The sequence below is a fragment of the Telopea speciosissima genome, chromosome 1 (genome assembly GCF_018873765.1).
Source record: "Telopea speciosissima isolate NSW1024214 ecotype Mountain lineage chromosome 1, Tspe_v1, whole genome shotgun sequence".
In the NCBI taxonomy this organism is placed as follows: Eukaryota; Viridiplantae; Streptophyta; class Magnoliopsida; order Proteales; family Proteaceae; genus Telopea; species Telopea speciosissima.
In genome coordinates, this window is record NC_057916.1 from 58,350,067 (window position 1) to 58,375,378 (window position 25,312).

At 41.5% G+C, this 25,312-nt stretch overlaps 1 protein-coding gene across 1 annotated transcript in view; it reads right to left on the minus strand.

Annotated features, from left to right (window-relative positions):
- LOC122651757 (zinc finger BED domain-containing protein DAYSLEEPER-like) overlaps positions 1-25,312 on the minus strand; it is a 42,474-nt gene that overhangs the window by 3,322 nt on the left and 13,840 nt on the right. The window contains exon 4 of the mRNA XM_043845287.1: positions 23,193-23,291. Coding sequence (XP_043701222.1) covers positions 23,193-23,291 — 99 coding nt within the window. The remainder of the gene's footprint in view (positions 1-23,192; positions 23,292-25,312) is intronic.

The following is a 25,312-nucleotide window of genomic DNA, read 5'->3' on the forward strand; positions in this document are numbered from 1 at the left end:
GAGACGATACCAATGGGTCAAAATGGTATCGTCCCTGGTTTTGCATGGTTTCAACAGGGTTTGACCAAGTTTTGGGTTTCGACCAGAACCTGGTTTGAACACTATATATAAAATGCCTTATTTCATGTGAAAGTAGTCTGTTTGAACAAAAGAGGAGTTTCGTTGGTTTCAACTAAGGGGAGGGATTTTTTCCCCCAAAACTTGTATTTTCTGGGCAAAATATTTCATTGATCTCTTTCATTCTCATACACATTCAACCTTTCTACAGAGTGGATTTACTGCTCGGAGCTCCAAGGTTCTGTTTCGATTTTCATATTTTAGATAAAATGGCCTGATCTACAACTTCATGTAATCGTATTTTTTTTAAGTTGTTGAATTATTTATTGAATTTTCTGTTTTAAAATTGATTTTCCTTCAACAATTTTTTGAAAAAAAAATAGGGGCAATATGTGATGGATGGACTTCAAAATTAATATATGTCTGACACCGTTGGCCAAGTCGGAATTTTTTTTTGTACTTTAATATATATTTTTTTTTTTTTGTTTTTGTGCTTTTAATTTTTTTTTTTTTTGATTTTCCAAAATTAATTGATGAAATTCAAAAGAAAAAATTTTGAAATTATATAAGAAAAATATTCTGTTTTGGTTTGAAAAATTAAGAAAAATAACTTAAGTATTAGAAATATGTTTTCAGTCGAAATTGATTAATAATGTGATGTTCTTTAATTATTTTTTGTTTGATTATTTATATATTAATTATTAAAAATAAAAAAAAATAGTTTTAATTACACAAAAAATATAAGATTTAGGGGGATATTTAGAATAAGTTTGGGAAAATATCATCCCCCTCCCCTCTAAGTTTGCCTAATATCAATCCAGTACCCAAGTTTTCAAAAATGATTACTCCCTCCCCTACTTTATAAAGATTATATCAACCGTACCCTAAGTATGTAACGCTGTTAAAAAAAACATGTGTAAAGACAAAATTACCCTTTTTAATATCTATTGAAAGCATATGTCTTCCTCCCTTGCTTATGAAAAGACTATATTACCCTTTTATGTAGAGTTAAAAGGCAAAAGTCTTTCTTCTCCCTTGCAACAGCCAAATCGAGAGATAGAAGAAGGGGGAGAAAGAAGACAAGCCGAGAGATACAAGAAGGGGGAGAAAGAAGACGACCTTTCTTTCACCATTGACGATCTGCTGCAACCTTTCTCGGCAGTTAACAAAATAAAATAAACCCTCTTCTTTAAAGAAGGAACAATACATCTTCTCAGAATATATTGGGTTTCCATTCTCTTCTTTTTCCCATTTTTTTGTTCATGAATGTGAAATTGATTAATTTAACCTGTAAAATTCTCATTTGAGAAAGGGTGAACCTGTTTCTGATTGCATAGTCTTCTTAATTAGGGGTTGGCTACTATTAGGTCAGTGGTGGAGAACAGTACCAAATCAAAGTTATATCAAGTAGGGTAACAGAACATTCTCCTTTCCATAGGGTAAATCTCTTTAAAGATTTCAAATTTCCATTTTCTCTAGATAATTGCATGTCATCTTCACATTTCACATTCTACAAAACCAAGGCAATACGCTTCTTCCACTACTCTCAATCCTAACCACTGCAGATGAACCACACGTGGCAGTCTAAGTGAAGAAAAGTAGATGGGAGAAACTAAGATAGGGAGATAGGAACTTTCGTGGAAGGGGAAGCCCTTCATTTATAGGTAAAGCTGTCTAGCAAATGGAAGGCATTTATGATCTTAAAGAAAGATAGTTCTAAGAATAAGTTAGTAACTCTGTTTTGCTTTACAGACCCATCTGAGGTTGTTTGAGTTCATCAAAATCTATCAAGTTTTCAAAATCTATGAGTTCATCAAAATCTATCAAGTTTTCTTCTTAGTAACTCTGTTTTGCTTACATTTAGATGATGAAGGTAGCAGAGAAAAGATGAAGATCGGCGGCAGTGTTGTGGTGCTGGCGCTGCTGCTGCTGCTATGATGGTGGTGCTGCTGCCAGAAGAAGACGAAGAAGAAGAGGATCTGCGGTGATGGTGGTGCTGGCAGAAGAAGACAAAGAAGAAAAAACGCGAGAAGCAGAGGCAGAAGAAGGAACCAGAGAAGCAGAGGAAGAAGAAGAAACGAGACAAGCAAGGGAAAAACGATGCAAAAAGGGGATTTTGGGATTGGAGGGGTAAAAATGGAATTAAAATAAATTAAGGGTAATTTGGGGTTTTAGATAAATTGGACCTGTCCACGTCATCAATTAATGGTAGTTTTTAACGGTTAGGGTACGGTTGATATAATCTTTATAAAGTAGGGGAGGGAGTAATCATTTTTGAAAACTTGGGTACTAGATTGATATTAGGCAAACTTAGAGGGGAGGGGGATGATATTTTCCCAATAAGTTTTGTTGCATTTTTAGGAGCCATATTTGATGTCTATGTTAATAATCATTCTGTTCTTGTTGCAATAGTGTGCCAACTAGTGCATAATGGCTGGGGAAGGTACATTGCATAGAGGCATGGGAGACCCCTTTCGGCCGACAAGAAGAAATCTGAGTTCAATTACTATCACAAAAAAATTGGGGGAGGTGGGCCCACTAGACTGAAGTGGCATCTTGCTGGTGGTGACATAAATGCCATGGGCTACCCTAGTGTTCCAAGTGAGATAAAGACGGCCATGTAGCGCGTCTGAGGGGCAGGGTACACAAAAGGAATGACAAGAGGGCAGCAAGGGAAGATTTTGATGCTGCATGTCTATAGAGGATGCCTGAATTGGGGAAGAGGCTTATGACAGTGAGGAGCCAGATTGAGATGATGCAGAGAGCCAAAGACAGCGCCAAAGGCTGCACTACTGAGAAGGGCAAATGAACCTTTGCTACCTTTACGACGGAGCAGGAGGTATTGTTGCATATGGCCAAGGGAGCTGGTTCATCTAGATAGGCTCCAATAGAGCCAAATGTCACAGCCCGCCTAATTATGGCCCAAGGCTAAGACTTGTAAGGCCCATTAACATGGACCTTGGGCCAAGGAAGAACCAAGGTCTAGAACTCTCCATACTGGAAGAGGCTAGACTCATTCTAGAAGTATTGAAGAACCTCTAGAAGCTAGGAAAGATCTAGCAAGCTTCTAGAGCATTCTTGTAAATATCTAGGATTATTCTAGACTCTATTCTAGAAGGTTCTCCACCGTTGGATGGAGGACACATGTAAATATCATAGCCATTCATTATAGGCTTGGTTGCCTATAAATAGAGGTGACCTCATTTGGCCAAGGCAATCAAGCAAGCAAGCTATCAAGTCCTGTACTAAAAGCTTTCAAGCCATTCAAGTGCATTCTTTCAAAGTCTCTCTAGTGTTCTCTAAGTTCTCTTCCCAAGTCCCTTGCTAGAGTTGGTGAAAGGCTGACTTAGTGCTAGAGTGAGTGCTAAGTGCCGCGCGTTGCTTAGTAAGATCTAGGGCCGTGACAAGTGTGGTATCGAGCTTGGTTACGAGGAAGATACAGAGATTCGACATCAGGCCAATTACGAATCGGAAGTGCTAGACATGATGGTGAGTGAGCAAGCCCGTGGGAGGAAGGCCATTCCCACCAAGGAGAGGCGAAGAGGCAAGGACAAGTCTCGTGGACTTAGTGGAGCTATGGAGCCACGCCTAGCTCGGGTGGAGCTAGCAACGGCCGAGGTGAAGGAGCGCTCGATGTTGTGGAGCAAAGTGGGAGGAGCTCGAAGGCCACACGATGGAGCTCAAGGAGGAGCAGTGGGCCAAATGGGGAGCTCAAGGAGTCCCTACAAACCACTCTCAACACCATAATGCACGCCAACAGAAGAGTTTGCCAGCCTTCAATGCTCAAGTACGGGAAGCATCGCCAAGATGGACGCCGCATCGATGAGGCAAGCGGATCGTGGCAATGTGTGGAGGCAACGGCCGGGGAGCCACCACTCATGCGTGAGGTACCTAGGGTAGAGGTACCAAAGCCCAAGCCATTCGATGGGAAGAGAGATGCGCGGAAGTCGACAACTTTGTGTGGCACGGAGAGGTACTGAGGCGATGGCACTCGAGGACGAGCCGACTAAGGTGCGGATCTGCAACACTTTACCTCACCCGACACAAAGAACTCTATGGTGGCGAAGGAGACATGCCGACATAGAAAGAGGTACGTGCACAATAGACTCCCGGGATGAGTTCAAGAAGGAATTAAAGAAGCGTTCTACCCGAAAATGCTCGCTTACTTGCTGTAGAAAGAGCCTTAAAAGGCTGAAACACACCTGGTCTATTAGGGATTATGTCAAGGAATTCTCAACACTTACGCTTGAGGTCCCTAGTATGACCGATGAAGAACTTCTCTTCAACTTCATGGATGGTCTCAAGGTGGGCCGCACAAGAACTACAACGCCGAGGCGTGCAAGATCTTGCTCGGCCATGAAGCACGGAGTCATTGGTGGAGTTCAGAGAGAAGATACCGCTAAGGCCAAGAAGAGCAATGGAGGAAATGGTGGGGAGAGAAAGGTCCCAAGAAATACCCTCCCAAGGAAGGAAGTAGTAAGGCTACCACAAGCAAGGAGGGTAAGGCCAAGTTGACAAGAAGGATAAGTTCACTCCAGGGATAAGTGTTTCTTGTGTGACGGGCCACACGGGCTAGGGATTGCCCCAAGAGGAAAGCTCTCAATGCCCTATTGGAGAAGGGTAAAGAGGAAGCACACATGGGGTCTCTACAACAACCGGGTGCTATCAAGGCCAAGGCGACGGAGGTCAAGGCCACTACCTCTCGAAGGGCTTATGATGTGAAGGTGCACATCAACGGAAGCCCTCGCGAGCTACGGTCGACAGGCGCTACACACAACTTTGCCTCAATGGAGGAGGCAAAGAAGCTTCGACTAAAGGTGTCCAAGGAGGGAGGATGGCTCGGCGGTTAACTCCCAAGCTCGCCCCATGAAGGTGTCGCTCGAGGGGTCGAGATGAGCATCGGGACGTGGAAAGGCACCGTGGACTTGTGTGGTGCCTATGGATGATTTTCAGTGGTGTTGGGTATGGAGTTCTTAAGAAGGGTTAAGGCTATACCTACGCCATTCATCAAAGACCGTGCATCATGTGGTTAGCTGTGCACCACGCATGGTCCCAACGGTGCAAGGGACCAAAGAAGGCCCCAAGCTACTCCATGGCAATGGAGAAAGGGGTCAAGTTAAGGGGAAGACACCTCACTCATGCATCAGCTTGAGGAGCAGAGAATATCCCACTGAGGTGTTGCCCAAGCCACCGGAGAAGGTCCTCGAGGAGTTCAAGGATGTCATGCCACCAAAGTCGCCAAAGAGACTTCCACCCAGAGGGAGGTGGATCACGCGATCGAGTCGGGAGCCCGGTGCCAAGCCACCGCCCATCGCACCTTATCGAATGTCGCGCCGCAGTTAGAGGAACTAAGGAAGCAACAAGGACTTACTGACAGCCGGGTTCGTCCGCCCGCCCAAAGCTCCATATGGCGCCCAGCTTCTCTTTTCAACGGAAGCCGATGGGTCACTTCGACTACGACGACTATCTAGCGCTAAACAAGGTAACCATCAAGAACAAATACCCCATTCCTTCGATAGCTGATCTATTTGATAGACTTGGTGGGGTAAGGTACTTTACGAAGCTAGACTTCATGGTCGGCTACTATCAAGTCCGCATCGCGAGGGAGATGAAGCCAAGACCTACATGTGTGACACGGCACGGCTCATATGAGTTCTTGGTTATGCCCTTTGGCCTCACCAATGCACCAGCCACATTTTGCACATCGATGAACAAGGTCTTCCATCCCTACCTCGACAAGTTCGTGGTAGCGTGTACTTAGACGACATCGTGGTCTATAGTAACACCCTGAGGAACATGTGCAACATCTAAGGGTTGTCTTCAAGGCGCTTGAAAGACAATCGCTTATATGTTAAGAAGGAGAAATGTTCTTTTCGCTCAAGAGGAGGCGATGTTCCTGGCATAAGATCGGGGGTGGAACACTAAGGATGGACGAGAGGTGCGGGCTATACAGAGTGGGAGGCACCTACAAAGGTTACCGAGCTAAGGTCTTTTCTCGGCCTGGTGAACTACTATAAAGCGGTTCATTCAAGGGTATTCAAAGAGGGCAGCTCCACTCACCGATCTTCTAAAGAAGAACAAGGCATGGGAATGGTCGACTCACGCCAGGATGCCTTGATGATCCAAGAAGGCCATCACGGAGAAACCGCGTCATTTCTCGCTGCACTACGGCAAGCCATTCGAGGCGCATACGGATGCATCCGACTTACACCGAGGGGTACTGATGCAAGAAAGACACCCCATCGCATATGAGAGCCGCAAGCTCACCGACACGGAGCGGCGGTACACCGTCCACGAGAAGGAAATGACCGTGGGCGTATCGCTTCTAAGAACACGGCGACACTACTTGTCGGGGTCGAGGTTCGTGCGAAGACGGATAATGTCACGCACTAGCTACTTTCGCACCCAGAAGAAACTAAGTCCCAAGGTGCTAGATGGCAAGACTTCGCGGAATTCGACTTCGCCTTCGAGTACAAGCCGGGCAAGGCCAACGAGGTGGCCGATGCGCAAGAGAAAGGCGGAGTTAGCTTCCTTAGCCAACCCGGAAGGAGAGCTCATGGGCTTCGATCAAGGAAGGTCTACAACACGACTCCAAGCTGCAAAGCTTACTTGCACACGCCAAAGAAGGCAAGACACGGAGGTTTGGGGAGCAAGATGGTTTGCTTCTACGCCAAGAAGAGAAGACTATATGTTCCTAAATGGAACAACTCGAGGAGAAATTTGGCGCGGGAATGCCACGACACCAAATGGGCTGGTCACCCAGTGGCAACGCACACACACGAGCATCGCTGGAAGCGCGCATCATATCGCCTCGATGCGCGATGACACAGAGGCCTACGCGAAGACTCGCCTTCAGTGCGCCAACAAGATAAGGTGGAGCACAACCACCTGTGGGATTTTGGAGCCACTCCCAATACCCGAGAGAGAGCACGGAGAGCCGCTCCACGGACTTCATCGCCCCTACCCAAGTCGAGGGGTCTGGGTCAATCATGGTGGTCCGTGATAGATTTTCTAAGTACGGCACGTTTACAAGGGCACCAAGAGATCGCACGGCGGAAGAGGCAAGCAAGACTATTCTCAAGCACGCCGTCAAGTATCAAGCGCCACGCTCGATCATCACGATCGAGACCCCCGCTTCACAGGAGGTTTCGACGGAGCTATTCGTTGATGGGGTCGGCACTACACTTTCTACAAGCTTCCATCCACAAACCGATGGATGACTGAGCGCATCAACATTTTGGAGCTTTACTTGAGGCATTTCGTGAGCGCTAACCAACGAGATCGGGCTAAGCCGCTTCGATGTAGCCCAATTCTCCTACAATCTCCAAAGGAGCGAGGCAACCAATCAAAGTCCATTTGAGATCGCTGCCACAGACAAAGCAACCCTTAACGCCACATACGCGCGATGACAGCTACATAGGGAAGAGCCCATCGGCGTTCAAATTTGCCAAGATGATGCAAGAGAGGCGGATGCGGCTAAGTCATACTTAGACAAAGCCACTAAGAAGATGAAGAGGGCGACAAGGCAAAGCGGCCAGCAAGGTTTCAAGTTGGGGACATGGTACGCGTAAGCTTCTACCTCAACAATTCAAGTCCCTACGGAAGGTACACAAGGGCTGGTTCTCGGTGACGAGGGCCCATTTGAAATCACAAAGAAGGTAGGCAAGGTGTCTTATGAGGCGAGCCTACCTCCTAAGCTCAAGATCCATCCAGCCTTTTCACGCAAGCATGCTAAAGCCTTATCATGGAGACATGGAAGACCCAAGTCGTGGAACATCAACGAGGGCACCAATGAGCGCCACAACTTCCTACGATAAGGAGGCCGAGTATATGATCGCAGCACCGAGTTACGCGAAGCGAGGAGTACCTCCTAAGAGGGAGTACTTAGTCAAGTGGAAAGAGCTACCGGAGAGCGAAGCAAGTTGGGAACATGCGGACTCTCATGGCAGTTCGGGAGCAAATACGAAGGTTCCACGAGGAGGACGCGACGAGGACGCCGCCAACTTAGGTGGGAGAATGTCACAGCCCGCCAATTATGGCCCAAGGCTAAGACTTGTAAGGCCCATTAACACGGACCTTGGGCCAAGGAAGAACCAAGGTCTAGAACTCTCCATCGGAAGAGGCTAGACTCATTCTAGAAGTATCAAGAACCTCTAGAAGCTAGGAAAGATCTAGCAAGCTTTGTAGAGCATTCTTGTAAATATCTAGGATTATTCTAGACTCTATTCAGAAGGTTCTCCACCGTTGGATGGAGGACACATGTAAATATCATAGCCATTCATTATAGGCTTGGTTGCCTATAAATAGAGGTGACCTCATTTGGCCAAGGCAATCAAGCAAGCAAGCTATCAAGTCTTGTACTAAAAGCTTTCAAGCCATTCAAGTGCATTCTTTCAAAGTCTCTCTAGTGTTCTCTAAGTTCTCTTCCCAAGTCCTTGCTAGAGTTGGTGAAAGGTCGACTTAGCGCTAGAGCGAGCGCTAAGTGCCGGCGCGGTTGCTTAGTAAGATCTAGGGCCGTGACACAAAGCTCCCATTTAGGAGGAGCCAGAGTGTGAGGGCCAAGCCCCACCCCCAGTCCGTGACCCAGCAGTTGAGATCCTTGAGTCGGATCCTGCCCTCTTTCCAAGACAATACCGGAAACAAAAAAAAAGCTCAACACAATGATCAAATTACTGACATCCAATATATCTTTCGTAACCTGTCAATGATGTCCACACACCTACTCTAACACCTTTGGACAGAGGTTTGGATGATCTAGATGAGGTAGAGGAGGAGCCTCGTCCTGCCAAACGAAAGGCTTTGATAGAACACCTACGGCCTGTAGGAAGAGGAGTGGTACTGGGGATGTGTCCAATACAATGTGATCTATTGAAAGGTTTTGTGCTTGGAGAATGTAATATTATTTTTGCAACTGTTTGTTAGAGGAGGAGCCTCATCCTGCCAAACGAAAGGCTTGATAGAACACCTACGGCCTATAGGAAGAGGAGTGGTACTGTGGATGTGTCCAATACAACGAGTTCTATTGAAAGATTTTGTGCTTGGAGAATGTAATATTATTTTTGCAACTGTTTGTTATGGGATCATGTATGGTGATGTCAATTACCCAAACCCTATCGCCATTTATGTTAATATTGGCAATAGTATTATACATGTGTTCCAGAACAGGTTTTACCAAACGCCATTTGGTTCCGGAACTCTCCCAAGAACAGTTCCAGAACAGGTTTACCAAACGCCCAAATAGAGGCAAAGAATCATCTTTCAATGAAAAAACAACAAAAGATGATTTTGTCGAAGAAATACGTTCCCAGAACAGAAACGTTACCAAATGCAGCCTAAACTTGTTGTAACTTCTAACGAGGCATTGTTCCGGTGGCAAGTAAGCCCAAACAAAATCATCGGGCTCAAATATGACTTTACAACACTATTGTTCAACAGCCTTCTTATAGGTTTCAGAATTACTTTCCAGCTTGCAGTGCACTTCATCATGTAGAAGCTTCATTTGAGACACAATGTCTTCAACCTTGGCAATATGTTTTTTAGAAAATGGGACTGGTGCGAGGTTGAGTGATGTCTTTGGTTGTCTACCATAAACAATCAAAAAGGGGTTGGACCCTGTAGAATAGTTTACCGAATAGTTGTAAGCAAACTCACCAAGTGATAGACGTTCTTCCCAAGAGCAGGGATTGTCATCCATCAAGGTCCTCAACAAATTTCCCAAGGACCGATTTACAACTTCGGTCGGTCCATCAGTTTGGCACTGAAACACATATACTGAAGTATAGTCTCAATACTTCCATAGTTGACGCCAAAAGTGGCTAAAAAAGCCCAATATTTAAGTTTTTGTTTCTGGACTGAAAAATCCAATAGTAAACAAAAAAAACCCCTTCTTGCCTCCAACTGAACCAAATCCCTGTTTAGCCACCAACTCAAACTTAGATTCCTTCAAAATCTAATCACCCAACAATCAAAGTTTTAAGTATCCTATCATATCCACCAATACGTGTCGTAGCTTTAAGCAAGGTTTAAAATCTCATTTCGTTTAGCTGTTTCTGTCTGACCGAAATATTGTATTTTTCCTGCAAGATTTCGATTGGTAATTTTGGTGGGTTTTAGGCAAATTAAGGCCTGAAACTTCATGGAAACCCTATTTAGGCTATATAAACACATGTAAATGTTCAAATTGCAAAAATAGTTACCCAAAGTGGTGTTTTGGATTTGCACCCTTGATTGGCAGTATACGGTCGAATCCTAATGTATAAGTTAGTTAATTATACATACATATTGTTTAAGACTTTAAGTACTAAAGGACATAATAATTAATAAGTAATTTGAACATGTATATTCTCGGGAAAACATAAAGTCAATGACTTATAAGTCATAATATTAAGTACAATAACAGGATGACATCAATATCCTAATACAAGTCAACTAGTCATCAAGAGACTCAAATGTCTACTAGTAATAATTACTCCGCCGTCCAGGATCAACCCCACTCATAGTCCAATGGAGCCGATGTGCATTGTTCTCTGACTGTAAGACATATGAATGTCACGTCATAGTCTAGGAGAAGAAACGAGTATAGAGTCCTCCACAGTTGTATATTCTCTAGGAAACATAAAGTCAATGACTTATAAGTCATAATATTAATTAGAATAATAGGATGACATCAATATCCTAATACAAGTCAACTAGTCATCAAGTGACTCAAATGTCTACTAATAATAATTACTCCGCCGTCCAGGATCGACCCCATTCATAGTCCAATGGAGCTGACGTGCATTGTTCTCTGACTGTAGGACATATGAATGCCACATCATCGTCTGGGAGAAGAAATGAGTATAGAGTCCTCCATAGTTGCCATGTAATTGCATCATCAACATGCTGAAGGTAACCTATCCTAGGATATTTATACATAAAAAAAATTTCGACACCGTGAGGTTGTAGATCGGCCTCCTGTGTTTGACATATAATATTTTCATCACTAACAAACATGTATTGATCATATTTTTTTCAAAAAAAATTTTTTTTTGGAGAAAATGGTTTTACCTGAAATAGTGTAAAGGCTTTACTGATGTGCTAAGAAGGTTCAATACTGTGTTTCCCAAGTGATTCCGACGTAGATGCGGCGAAGAAATCAAAAATCACCAAAATCAGTGAAAGAGGAAGAAATGGGAGAAAAAAGTTAAAAAAACCAAGGCTTGTGAGCTCTCAATCGAAATTTCGACCATACTCACTCGACCTTGTCCTTTTTTAAAGTGAGTTTGTAACATCTTGCCGAGATTTCGGCGAGATGTTACAAACAGTCGAAATTTCAGTATATATCCAAAATTTCGATTGAGTTTGTCTTTTTTCAATTTGAGGATACGTTTTATTTTGGATCGACCGAAATACTCAAAATTTCAGAGATTTCGACCGAGACGAAACGTGGTTTTGTACTATGGCTTTAAGGTACCAATAAGATACATTAAAAAATTGTATCGGATTGATACATGACCCGATATACTCGATAAATAGTTGATACCTATTGATACGCTCGAGACAACAACAACAACTTAGCCTTATCCCAACTGAGTGTAGTCGGCTACATGGATCCTTGCAAAGACTGAAACTAAAAAATAAAGGCAAACAGCCCAACAACATCGCAAAACTCAGGAAAAACTCTACCTAAATGGGGTCAGCTACATGGGTTGTAGTCCACCAAACATCTCTATTCAAGGCCAAGCAAGAGAAAAGGCCCAAACTACTTCTCTTAGGGTCATTTTAGGCCTGCTCCAAGCTCTTTAGATCCTTCAATCTGAATCAAGTCACTCCTCCGAATTGGTGCATCCCGAGGCTGCTGTTGAACATGACCATGGCACCTCAAACGACTCTCTCGAAGCCAAGGTTTGATCTCGATGTGAACAGTAACTAGTTCAATAATAAACCAGATCAAACCATAAATGTCTAGATCTGGACGAACCAGCCTAAACTGCAAGAACTCCTTTTTTTTTCTCTCTTTTTTTTAGAATACTACATCAATCACTCTTCTCATCCATAAATTATCCTAGCAAATTTCTCTCCAATGAAACTGGCTCTGGAATTTTAATCACCTATAGCGCAATCTCAGCAACTTCTTCAATATTTATCGTCGCCTCTTTTTGTTGAATCACATTCAACCCCCTCCCCTGCTTTCATTGTTTTCATTGCCCAAGTCTCCATTCTCATCTTCTAAGCCATTGCCAGTAAAGAAGGTTTGGAGACCACCAAATATGTACTCCCCCTCTTTATTAGAACGAGCAATTTTGATTCAAGTGTCAAATTGAGTAAGAATCATCTGATAAAAATTCTTAAAGGCATCACATACATCATTCTTATGTTTCATCAAAACAGTCCAAGTAGTGCGGGAAGTCATCAACAAAAGAAACAAAGTAGCGATAGCCAAGTAAAGAAGCTGTAAGAGAGGGAACCCAAACATCAGTATGGACAATATGAAAAGGAATAGTGGATCCATTGCCATTGTAAGGATAAGAAGAACGACAATGTTTAGCAAATAGACATGGTTCACACTGAAATACATGGGAAGGAATGGAAGAAAACAAATGTGGTAATTTTTGTCTCATAACACTAAAGGAAGGGTGACCCAAACGTTGATGCCACAACATTACAGAGTCAACAATACTATTGTCACCACGCCCACATGCATAGGATTGAACAGTAGGTAGGGAGGATGTTCCTGGATCAAGAAGGTAAAGAGTCCCTTTTCCTCACATCCTCTACCAATAATCTTCTTTGTCACCAAATCCTGAAAAAACACAATGAGATGGAAAAAAAGGTAACACAACAATTCAAGGATTTAGTTAGGCCTCACAGATAAGAGATTAGTATTAAATTGAGGAACAAGAAGAACAAAATCAAGGGAGATAGAAGAAGTAACACGGACACTACCTTTACTATAAATGGAGAGGGAACCATCAGCAATTCTAACCTTCTCCTTACTAGAACAGATAGAATAGGAGTCATAACACTGAGATATGTCAGTCATATGGTCAGTGGATCCAGAGTCAATGACCCACGCAGAGGTAGTGGAAGGGCCAGATGTAGAGGCCTGTAAAGTGGAAGCTGAAGAATCTTTACTATAGGTGTAAAAGTAGAGCTGTTCAGATATGACAAAACCTTGCGAAATGCTACAATATCATCCTGCATGGGGGCACCAGTGTCTGTCTGTAGTCTATATGGAGATCCCATAGGTGCAACCTTAGTCATCAAGGTGCAAGCTCTGGCTCCCCCTCTCTTGCTGCCTTGCATACCAGGGAGACAGCCATAAAGTATCCAACATCTCTCTCTCGTGTGTCCAGATTTTCCACAATGGGTACAGCTGAACCTATCCTTGTCATTTCCTTAGGGTGGAACCTGGCCTCTGCCTCTAATAGCTGACATAATGTAGGAATACACGAAAAATGGGTATGATACCCAAATCCAATTGGGAGTACACACTCTACCTAACTAGAGACAGTGCTTCTCAGGTAAGACTTCTCCACAACTCTACTCTCTCTTGGATTATATGGTACTACTAGCCTCTATTTCAGTCTTTTTTTTTATTATAAAGGTGGTTTGTGACACTTAAGCAGCAACACTTAGGAACATGAAACGAGACTATGGGAGGGTTCAAACACACCCTTGGGCGATCCAAATAGACTGGACTATAGCTCCAATATAGGACGGATGAGGAAGAGAGTGATAAATTACCCAAAGGGCTGGCGGTAACTTGCTGCCTAGCTGGGTTTGCTTGATTTGAGCTCTAAGCCCTATTTCTTCAAATAAAACCCTCTTTTGGTTGCTCCATAGTCTTCATTCATGTTCCATGTAAGGTATCTTCAAACATTTCATATAATAGTTCTTCCTTAGAACCCCTTTGTAACCTAGGGTTCCAAAGAGAGGAAAGAAAGGGAAAGTAAGCTCTGATACTAAGTTGGGAGTTAAGGAAGCAAGAGAACAAGGAGAGAAATGAAGGTTGAAGAAGAAGAAGAAGAAGAGAACATGGTGCAATGTTATGTGTTGGAGTATAGTCTCCATCACACCTATATTACTTCACTAATGAGATAGAATAAATTACATACACCTCCCTAGGGAGGTAAAAGGGACAAAAAATAGAAAATTATAATATAAGGAAACTAGTTAATTAACTAGTTCCTAACGTACCCTTACAACATATAAACTCTAACAGTTTCGACCTAAATGCCTATATAAGTGTCACTTATCCCCATCGAAACTTGAGGAAACTTGGACAGGAACTTATTTATGCTAGGAACTAGGGAAGAGACTTATTTAAGCCTAATATCATTTAAGTAAAGATATTATTCATAAATAAGCAAATACCCCCCTATTTGAATCCAATAATAAGAGTTAAAAAATCAAATTCCAAAAGGATAAAAAGTCAACCCCCCAGTTCAAGAACAAAAACTGGATTTTCAGCGGTAGGTGAAATTTTTAACTTTCTAAAGTTGGGTTTTTTCTCAAATCTAAAAATTTCATAAATCTTAATATGGTAAACATTGCTATAAACCAACAGTGCGGTAAAATATTCATTTGTTTTGATTTCTAAAAAAATATTTCCATTCAGAGCGCTTTAAACAACATTCGCGCACACCAAATTAAGTTTGACCGGAACATAACTCCATCAATATAAATCTTATATCGATGGAGTTCTGTTTCAGTCAAACTTAATTTGGTGTACACAATCGGTTTGAATGAAAATATTTTTTTAGACATCAAAACAAATGAATATTTTACCACAATTTTGGTTTTTAGCAATGTTTTACTATTAACAAAACTGATTTAGGAATAATGCTTGAATGATCTTACACAGACCCTAAGCCTTTATTTATAATAAGGAGTCAAAGTTACATGGACAAAATTGTCCCTAACATAGCCGACATGGCTGTACATAAGATAGAACATAGTAAAAAGTCCAGAATACCCTCCACGGTATTCTGGCCCATACAATCCAACACTCCCCCTCAAGTTGATGCATATATGTCATGCATGCCCAAATTGACTAAAATAGGATGAAACACTTTGCCACTTAGTCCCTTCGTGAACACATCGGCTAACTGATCAGCAGACTTCACAAATGGAACAAAGATGAGTCTGGCTTCGAGCTTCTCCTTGAGAAATGTCGGTCAATCTTCACATACTTAGTACGATCATGCTGGACAGGATTATGAGCGATGCTAATGGCCGCTTTATTATCACAATATAGCATTATGGGAAGATGGACTACAACACCAATATCCTGCAACAATCCTCTAAGCCACAAAAGTTCACAGATTCCTTGTGCCATGGCACGGAATTCAACTTCAGTACTGGACCTTGCTACAACATACTGCTTCTTGCTACGCCATGTAACAAGGTTGCCACCCATAAATGAGCAATAGCCAGAAATGGATTTTCTGTTAGTAGAGCCAGCTCAATCGGAATCAGTATAAGCTTCAACTTTTAGATGACCACTAGGAGATAAAAGTATCCCTTTTCCTAGAGCAGACTTCACGTATCGCAACATGCGAAGAACTGCATCCATGTGAGAGGAATAGGATCATATATAAACTGGCTTACCAAACTCACGACAATGGCTATGTCTAGTCATGTATGAGAGAGATAGATCAACTTGCCCACTAATCGCTGATAATGACCTTTGTCAATAGGTTCACCTTCTTTCTCCCTAAGTCTAGTAGTAGCTTCCATGGGAGTATCTGAAGGATGACACCCTAACATTCCAGTCTCAGACAATAGATTTAGGATATATTTTCTTTGAGAAAGAAAGATGCCCTTTGAAGATCGAGCAACCTCTATCCCTAGAAAATATTTTAGAGTTCTCAGATCCTTTATTTCAAACTCACGACCAAGGAAGAGCTTCAATTTGTTGATCTCATCACCATCATTGTCGGTCATTACAATATCATCGACATAGACTATGAGGATAGTTACCTTATCACCAACTCGTTTGATGAACAAGGTATGATCAGCATTGCTTGATTTGTATCCCACAGAAACTATAGCCTTGTGAAATCTACCGAACCAAGTTCTAGGTGACTGCTTCAACCCATTGGGAGAGCCCTCTTCAATTTACAAATCTTACCCCTGGTAGTACTATCAGAGAAGCCTGGTGGAATGTCCATATATACCTCTTCCTCTAGTTCTCCATAGAGGAAGGCATTCTTCACATCCAACTGCTGAAAATCCCATCCAAGATTCACAACACAAGATAACAATACTCTTATAGTATTGAGTTTTACTACTGGTGCGAAGGTATCCTAGTAGTCAACTCCATATATTTGAGTAAAGCCCTTTGCAACCAAACGTGCCTGATATCGATCCACTGTTCCATCTGCCTTTTGTTTGACCACAAACACCCATTTACATCCCACAGGTTTTTTCCCTGGCGGAAGAGCAACAAGATCCCATGTATTATTTTTTTTTAATGCTCACATTTCTTCCAACATTGCTGCCTTCCACTTTCCATCTATAGATGCTTCCTGCCAATTTTTAGGAGTGGAAACATAAGAAAGAGAAGATACAAATGCACGAAAAGGAGAAAGAGAACTATAAAAAACAAAACATATGGGATGCAGAGTGCAAGTCCTAGTACCTTTGCGATGAGCAATAGGTAGGTTGGAAGAAGGCGGCTTACCAAGAGAAGAAGAATCTGGATCCTGAGTCGGCAATTGGATAGGCATTGGTGCTACAGTGGATTGAAGCTACCCTTTGCTGGAACATCTCTTTTTATAGGTGATAATGTTGGAGTCGTCAATTCTCTTATGAAATTTACTAATGGTTCTCTGTACTGGAGTCAACTCCACTTGAATAGGAATATCATCACCACTTGTTTCCAGGGTCTCCCCCTGTAAAGGATTCCCTTTGGGTGAAGGGGCAGCAGTCATTGGAGGCTAGGCAGCAGCCATAGAAGGCTGGGCAGCAGCCATAGGAGGCTGGGTAGTAGCCATAGAAGGCTGGACAGCAGCTGTAGGAGGCAGGACAGCAGGCATAAAAGGCTGGATAGCAGGCATAGGAGGTTGGACAGCAGGTATAGGAGGTAAAAGAAGGGGAACCTCAAGAGAAGGAACCACATCTTCACTAGAACTCTCCCCCTGAAGAGGTGGTGAAGAATAATAAGAAAGGATTTCATGAAAAATGACATCCATACTGACCATAATATGACGGGAAGTAGGATGGTAACACTTATAAACTTTTTAGGTTGGGGAATAACAAAAAAAAATACATCTTAACCTACAGGGTTCAAGTTTGCCATGAGATTTTGTATCTCTAGCATAACAGACACAGCCAAACACCTTGGGTGGATCACAAAGGAAGAATTCCCAAGTAAAACATTAGTATGACTATAGGAATCAACTACTCAGGAAGGCAATCGATTAATTAGATAAGCCGCAGTGAAGACAACATCACCCCAATATTGGGATGGAACATGTCGAGCAAACATCAATGCTCTGGCCACTTCCAACAAGTGGCGGTTCTTCCTTTCAGCCACACCATTTTGGTCCGGGGTATCAACACAACTAGTCTGGTGAATAATCCCATTATCAGCAAAGTATTTTTGAAATTGGGATTCCTTATACTCGGTTCCATTGTTACTTCTCAAAATTTTGAGAGCAGCCTGGAACTGAGTTTGGATCATTTTATGAAAATGCTGAAAACATGAAAAAACTTAACTTTTTGTGTGCATAAGATAGACCTGTGTGTTTCTAGAATGTTAATCAATAAAGGAAACAAATCAACGATGACCAAAAAGAGAAGATTTACGACTAGGCCCCCAAACATCAAAATGTACCAAATGAAAACAAAAAGAACTCCTTTTATTTGATAAAGAATAAGTAGAACATGTTTGTTTGGCCAGAACACAAGCCTCACAAAAAAAATCATCCTTACTACATTTGGTGACCAAAGCAGGAAATAAATGCACTAAAATTCCTAATGGAGGGTGACCTAATCTAGAGTGCCATAGGTAAAGTTCAGAAGAGACCAAGGAGTTCTGGTGTAGCGGAGAAGGTAATGGTGGTGGAGAGAGATAGCCATCATCAAGCAGGTACAATCCATCGTGTACTTTACCCAAGGACGGAAAAAAAGTTACTTTGCAATTAAGATCACGAGTAATACTACTAATGGAAAGATGATTAGTAGTAAAATAAGAATTGTGCAAAACAGAAGACTAAGGAAGGGAGGAAGTGCAGTTGATGATTCCTTTTCCAGATATGGAGGAAAGGGAACCATCAGCCACTTTAACCTTGTCTTTCCCAGAAGCGAGAGAATATTGATGGAATAGGCTATAGGAACTGGTCATGTGATCTGTAGCTCTAGAATCTATGATCTAAGGATGGGAAGTTACAGAAGCATAATGACCACCTAATGGAATACCTGACCGGGCAAAGTTTGAACCTGAAGGAGCAGAGGAATTGGCAGTAGCAGCGGATGTAGTAGAGTTAGCAGCAACGGAAGTCCTTAGCACATGTAGGAATGCTTGTAGATCATCTTGGGAAAGACCAATGTCTATAGTCGGGGCTGTAGTAACAGATTCAGAGTGGCTTGCTTTGTTTTTTGGCTTCTTCTTGGTAGCCCATTTAGCTTTGAAGGCAACTGGTTTCCCATGAAGTTTCCAACATTTATCCTTGGTGTGGTAAGGTTTGTGACAATGCTCACAGGTAACAGTGCCTGGGGTAGAACTCCCAAGAGAGAGGTTTCCAACAGGTGTAGTTAGAGCCGGGGCAGCAGTCTGTAGGGCTGATCTTTCAGTAATAGGAGGGTGTAACATAGCAGCCCGTTCGTTTTCTTCAGAGGAGACCAAGGCATAGGACTGTTCAAGTGTGGGAAAAGGAGAATAGCCTAACACTTGAACACGAATCTGGTCATACTAAACATTCAACCCAGCTAAGAAGTCATAGACCCTGATTTTATCCACATGCAAAGTGGTCCAACTATTGCTAGAGGCTGCACAGAGTAGCATAGTATTTAGAGACCGACAAGTCTCCCTGAGTAGTATGAAGGACCTTTTTTCTGAGTTCATAAACTTGGGCATCATTGCCAAGCTGCCCATATGTTTCCTTGCAAGCTGACCAAATCTGAGAGGCTGTATCAAGGAGAAGAAACCCATGTGCATGGCCTGAAGTCATAGAACCAATCAAATAGGACATGAGAACCCCATTGTTGGCAAACCATCTAGTTTGAAGAGGACCAGGTCTGGCGGTATAACACTGGTGCCATCAATATGGTCAATAAGGTCACGGCCAGCAATGGCAAAAGAGGTAGACTGAGACCATAATAGGTAGTTTGAGCCATCCAGTTTGATAGGATTAGGAGAAAACTTGTGGACATGGCCATCATGATCAAAAGTGGCAGTAGAAGTAGCAAAGTCACCCATAGTAGCAACAGAGAAACCCAAATCGTAGGAAGGGGCTGGTGTGAAGAGAAATCCAACAAATACTCCAAGATAAGGACTGAAAGCAAGATCGAGTGGTCCTCTTGGATGGAAAAAACACCCCCAAAAAAATCAGCAGCAATGGAGAACCCTATCCCAAATATCGATGTTGTCAAGGTTTTGAAAAAAACCCTGAAAGTTGAGATCGATGTTGGGGATTGGATCCAAAAAAAAATATGCAGTAGAGCTGCATATATGCTGGCCAGGAGTTGGTAGATGATGCCCTTAGTGGTAGAAACTCCTCCAAAAAATATAGCAACAACAAACAGCCCTAAACCCAAAAATCGATAGATGTTAGGGTTTTGGAAAACCCTGAAGAAGGAGATCGATTGGGATTAGGGGTCTTCAAATAACTGGTAGAGGCTAGATAAATGCTGGTTGAGGTTGCAGATGAAGCTCCAACAATGGAAAATCAGCCTTCAACAGTGGTAGGGGCCTGATCTTCAAAAATCATGGAAAATTTCAATATCGCAGAGATAGGGCCAGCAGCTATCGAGCAAGATTTAGGACATGGAAAAAAGGAAAAGAGGTGGGGAGGAGGGCAGCAACTAGATCATATGATCACCTCATTAGTGCTGTCCTTGGAGAGGGATGAGAACCAAAGAGAAAGAGGAAAGAAAAAATATCGAGAGAAGGAGAAGGGAAAGAAACGATGGGAGGGTGGTGGGTTTTGAAAACCTAGATCAGAGAGAGTTTTGGCTCTGATACCATGTTAACAAAACTGATTTAGGAATAATGCTTGAATGATCTTAGACAGACCCCAAGCCTTTATTTATAATAAGGAATCAAAGTTACATGGACAAAATTGTCCCTAACATAGCCGACATGGCTGTACATAAGATAGAACATGGTAAAAAGTCCAGAATACCCCCCACGGTATTCTGGCCCATACAATCCAACATTTACCATATTAAGATTTATGAAACTTTTAGATTTGAGAAAAACCCCTACATTAGAAAGTTAAAAATTTCACCTACCGCTGAAAATCTAGTTTTTGTTATTGAACTTGGGGGTTGATTTTTTATCCTTTCAGAATTTGATTTTTTAACTCTTTTTATTGGATTCAAATAGGGGGTATTTGCTTATTTATGAATAATATCATAAATAAATGAAATACCAAATATAAAACCATTTACTTAAATGATATTTGGCATAAATAAGTGTTTGTCTTGGTTTCTAGCCAATGTCCAAGAACAATATACACTATCAAACTTGGGTCACAAAAAACAAAAACCACAAGTATAATTTTGTGATGTTCATGCATTGTGTTTAGAATGTCAAAAATAGGCTCATTACAAAAAGTCTGATAAAGAAACACATATCTGGGCCTCGAAACTACCAACTCAAGTTGGCTGGGAAAAAATCACAGGTTTCGACCAGTTTCGACCATATCTCGGTTTCTGGCTGGTCGAAACCCGAGTTTTAGAACCTTGGTTGATACTGATTTCGGCCTTCCATCATTACTAACTTCTTGTATGATATTTTTACAAATCATCCTCTTCAGGTCCAGTTCTGTCAGAATGGTCCTCAAGGTAGTTTGGTGAATAAACACCAACTAGTTCATGCATCGATTGAAAGGGAAATGCTGTGAAGACCAACCCTCTCTTCTTCCCAAACTTTCTCAACATGTATTTTGAATTATGGAAGTTTTACCACAACCCTAGAAGTTGTTTAGGTTGCCTCGACTCCAAATAGGAAAGAAGATGAGTTAAAACAAAGAAAAAGACCGTCTCCTTAACATTGCCCAACCGGAATGCTCTTAAATAGTCACTGACTATTCAGGGAGCTGTTGTGCCATACTTCCATATACTCAGAGAGATGATAAAACAATAAAGCTCTCTTCCAATTGTTCATCTTATAATGGAAAAGAAAAATCATGTACCCTTGTTCCAATATTGTGTTATGTTTTAATAAAACTTCATATTATTTTACGAAAAAGAAAAGAGATTGAACCAAAAGCAGAACATAAAAGCATGGCCATTCCAATGTTATATGTTATATTTACCAAGGTTTGAAATTTCAAATTTCAAACCCATTTTGAATTCTATGGAAACCGAAATACTTCGGTAAAATTTAATTCATTTCGAAAATTTGGGTCCACTTCGACATTGCAATTTCGATAGTCATTTCTTTTCAATTTTGGCCAAAACTGAACTATTTCACAAAATTGCTGTCATTTCGACCAAAATTTCGAACCAGATTTACAACTTAATACTTCCAACTAAACAAAGAATCATACAAAGACCTGTTCAAAATCTCGAGACTAACCGAGACCTGTCGAGATTTTGAACAGGTCTTATCTCATCGAGACCTGTTCAAAATCTCGACAAGTCTTAGTTAGTCTTGGTGGTTTCTGTGGGTTTTGAAGAAAAACTCCAAAATACTCCATTTTTTGCCCAAATCTCACTCATTCTCGTCTATAACAAGTAACCTTGTCACTCAACAACACCATTTGAGGAGATTTGCTGCACATCAACACCAATTGGAGGAGATTTCAAGTTGAAGGTAAAACAACATTGTTGCTTGTATTGTTGTTTGTTCACTTTCATAGTATTATATATGTCAACCTTTGACTCTTTTTTCTTTTGTGTGTGTGTGTGTGTGTGTGTGCAAGAACTCAGTTTTCCTTGTTGTGTTTGGATCTATGTAGCCGACCCCATTAAGTTGGGATAAGGCTGAGTTTGTTGTTGTTGTATAATTTAATTAGTGGTTTATAATTTCATGTCTTTTCACTTGTTTGTATGATTTATTTAGGTTTTTATACTGGAATTCTATGAAATCTAGTGCTAAAGATTGTATGAGACAGGCCAGATCATTGTATATATAGTATGTATACTACCAACCATAGGTAAAAAATAAAACAACCATTTTGAGTTGGTTTTTTAAAAATTTAAGCATTACATTAAGTTTATAGGGCCTAAAATAGGCTATACTGAAATTTTTAGGACCTGAATAGGTCATATGGCCACCGAAGCAAGGGGCCGAGAAAAAAAAATACATCAACTTGGTTTCGAGCCTGGTGATCTCGAACCTTGGCTTCGAGAGAGTCGTTTGAGGTGGCATGTCACGTTCAACAGCGGCCTCGGGATGCACCAGTTCGGAGGAGTGACTTGATTCAGATTGAAGGATCTAAAAGAGCTAGGAGCAGGCCTAAAATGACCCTAGGAGAAGTAGTGAGGAAAGACATGAATAGTTTGGGCCTTCTCTCAAGCTTGTACTTGAATAGAGATGTTTGGAGGACAATGACCCATGTAGCCGACCCCATTTAGAAGAGTTTTTCCTGAGTTTTGCAGAAGTTGTTGGGATCTTTGCCTTTATTTTTTAGTGTTAGTCTTTGCAAGGATCCATGTAGCCGACCACATTCAGTCAGGATAAGGCTGAGTTGTTGTTGTTGTTGTAAACATAGAATCAAACAGAATTAAAAGGGGCACAGGAAAAACTAAATGGAGAGATAATTTGATGTCTTTGATGCAATAAAAAATTTAGATAGTTAAAAGTATCAGATACTATAAAGAACATCAAACATTGGCAAAAGCCTCTATTTTATTTATTTATTTATTTTTTTTGGGGGGGGGGGGGGATGTAACACCCTGGAAACCTCACCTAGTAAGATGCAATAGAAAAATAAGATTAACCAATGATATAACAGTTAGAATGATGGAACTACATGTACCTTTCAAGGTTTTAAATGCATTATTGATATTCCAATCCATTAGGTTACCAGTTTTTCCGCTTGCTGTTCCTGTCTGATAATCAACATATTTTGTGAGAACTACCAGATAAAATATACAATACACTCAAGAAAACATACAAAATACAAACACTCGACTAAATAAGAAACACCAACATGGTGGTGAGAGCATTTCATAGTAAAGTGTCCCTTAAATAACATGAATTACAACAATTAGATAGAGCCTGTTTAATGATTAAAGGCTAATATGACCTTAGATAAAGCTGAAAGGCGAAACAGGTAAGGCTTTGTTGAGTTGAATTGAGTAGAGTTTAGATGAATCCAATTAAATGATGATCAAATAACAGGCCAAAGCCAAAAGATGCACAAGATATACAAAGGAAACTCTAAGGTTCTGAATAAAAACAAAAACAGGAGAACCAACACTGTGTAAAGGTACAAATTCTAGGGATTAGAGCAACATATGGAGATTAACTACTATGCAGTCATGTTTAAAGTTGAGTTTTGTCTTATCCAACTCCTGAATGCTACTTTCTATAAACTACGAGAAATTCGTTTGAGGTGGCATGGTAATGTTAAACGGAGGCCTTTGGATGCTCCAGTACGGAGGAGTTATTTGATTCAAATTGAAGGAACTAAATGAGCCAGGGCAGACCTAAAAGGACTTTAGGAGAAGTGGTGAGGAAAGACATGCATAGATTAGACCTTGTATCAAGTATGACCTCGAATAGAGCTGATTAGAGGGCAAGGATCCATGTAGCTGACCCCATTTAGTTGGTTTAAGGATGAGTTGTTATTGTTGTTGTTATTTGTTTGTATATGAAGTTCTTACCAATATGGTTAAAATCAAGGTTTTAGGTCTCGGTTTCGCCACTGGTTTCGCCAGGCCACGAAACCGAGATCATGTATTTTTTTCCCTGAACTCAATTGTAGGTTTTGGTGGCCATATGGCCAAGATAGGGGGCTGAAACTTGACATTCCCCCTATTTTAGGCCTTCTAAACACAGTAGAACCCTTAGTTTTTACAAATTCAAACCCAAAATGTTACTTTCACTACGGACCCTAAGTTGGTAGTCTACAAGTTTAGATCATGTTTCTATGAAAAATATAGTTTTTAAGATGAATAGTTACCTTAGGTTTTTGAGATGCAGCTTGGAGGAGATTAGCAACTTCAATCTTTAATAAATCAAGCTTTGATGAGGTGTGATTTGCCAAAAGAAATGAAAAAAATGACCCAAAGATGGAGTTTCCCCTTCACAGAGGCGAGACAGGCGAGAGCGAGTCAAGATCTCGTCGAGTTATGGTGTATTTTGAGCTTTCTAGTTCTACCAAGTCGAACCGAAACGAGAAATAGCTCGAGATCTCGGCGTGATACCGAAATCTCGAGCGAGATAATGACATATTTGTGTTTCGCATGGCGTTTCGTCTAGAGATCCTACGAGATCGAGTTAAAAGCTGGTTGTGATCTCGCCGAGATCTTGAACTATGGTTAAAATCTTACTATTGGACCCAGATGGCCATTGAGAGGAGGGTGAATCAATGGTGACTAAACACCGATCCCAAGTCACTCATTGGCGTATCTATAACTCAAGCATATGCATACACATACCACACATCCACACACCACCTGGAGCACACACACACTCATACACCCATATACGGCTATCACCAGCCACACATCATACATCATTAAATCCCATCCTCCTTAAATACAAACCATCTTGCAACGCACTCAGAGATATGCAAATATAGAGTTACACACCAAAAGACAAGAATATACGTGGTTTTGCAGTGTGCCTACATGGCTACATCCATGATGCAAATGGTAGCTTAGGCTACGACCCAAATCCTACCTCTATAAAATGGACAATAACATAGTTGTCAAGGGGTCGCCAAGGCGTCTAGGCAGATTTCTAGGTATGTAGGCGGCTGCCTCCTTATTGTAGGGTGCCTTGCATTGGTTTAATTGGCATCGAACTAGGTTCTATGCCCCTCTATTTGAATCCAATAAAAATAGTTAAAAAAACAAATTCCAAAAGGATAAAAAGCTAACCCCCCAGTTCAAGAACAAAAATTGGATTTTTGGCGGTAGGTGAAATTTT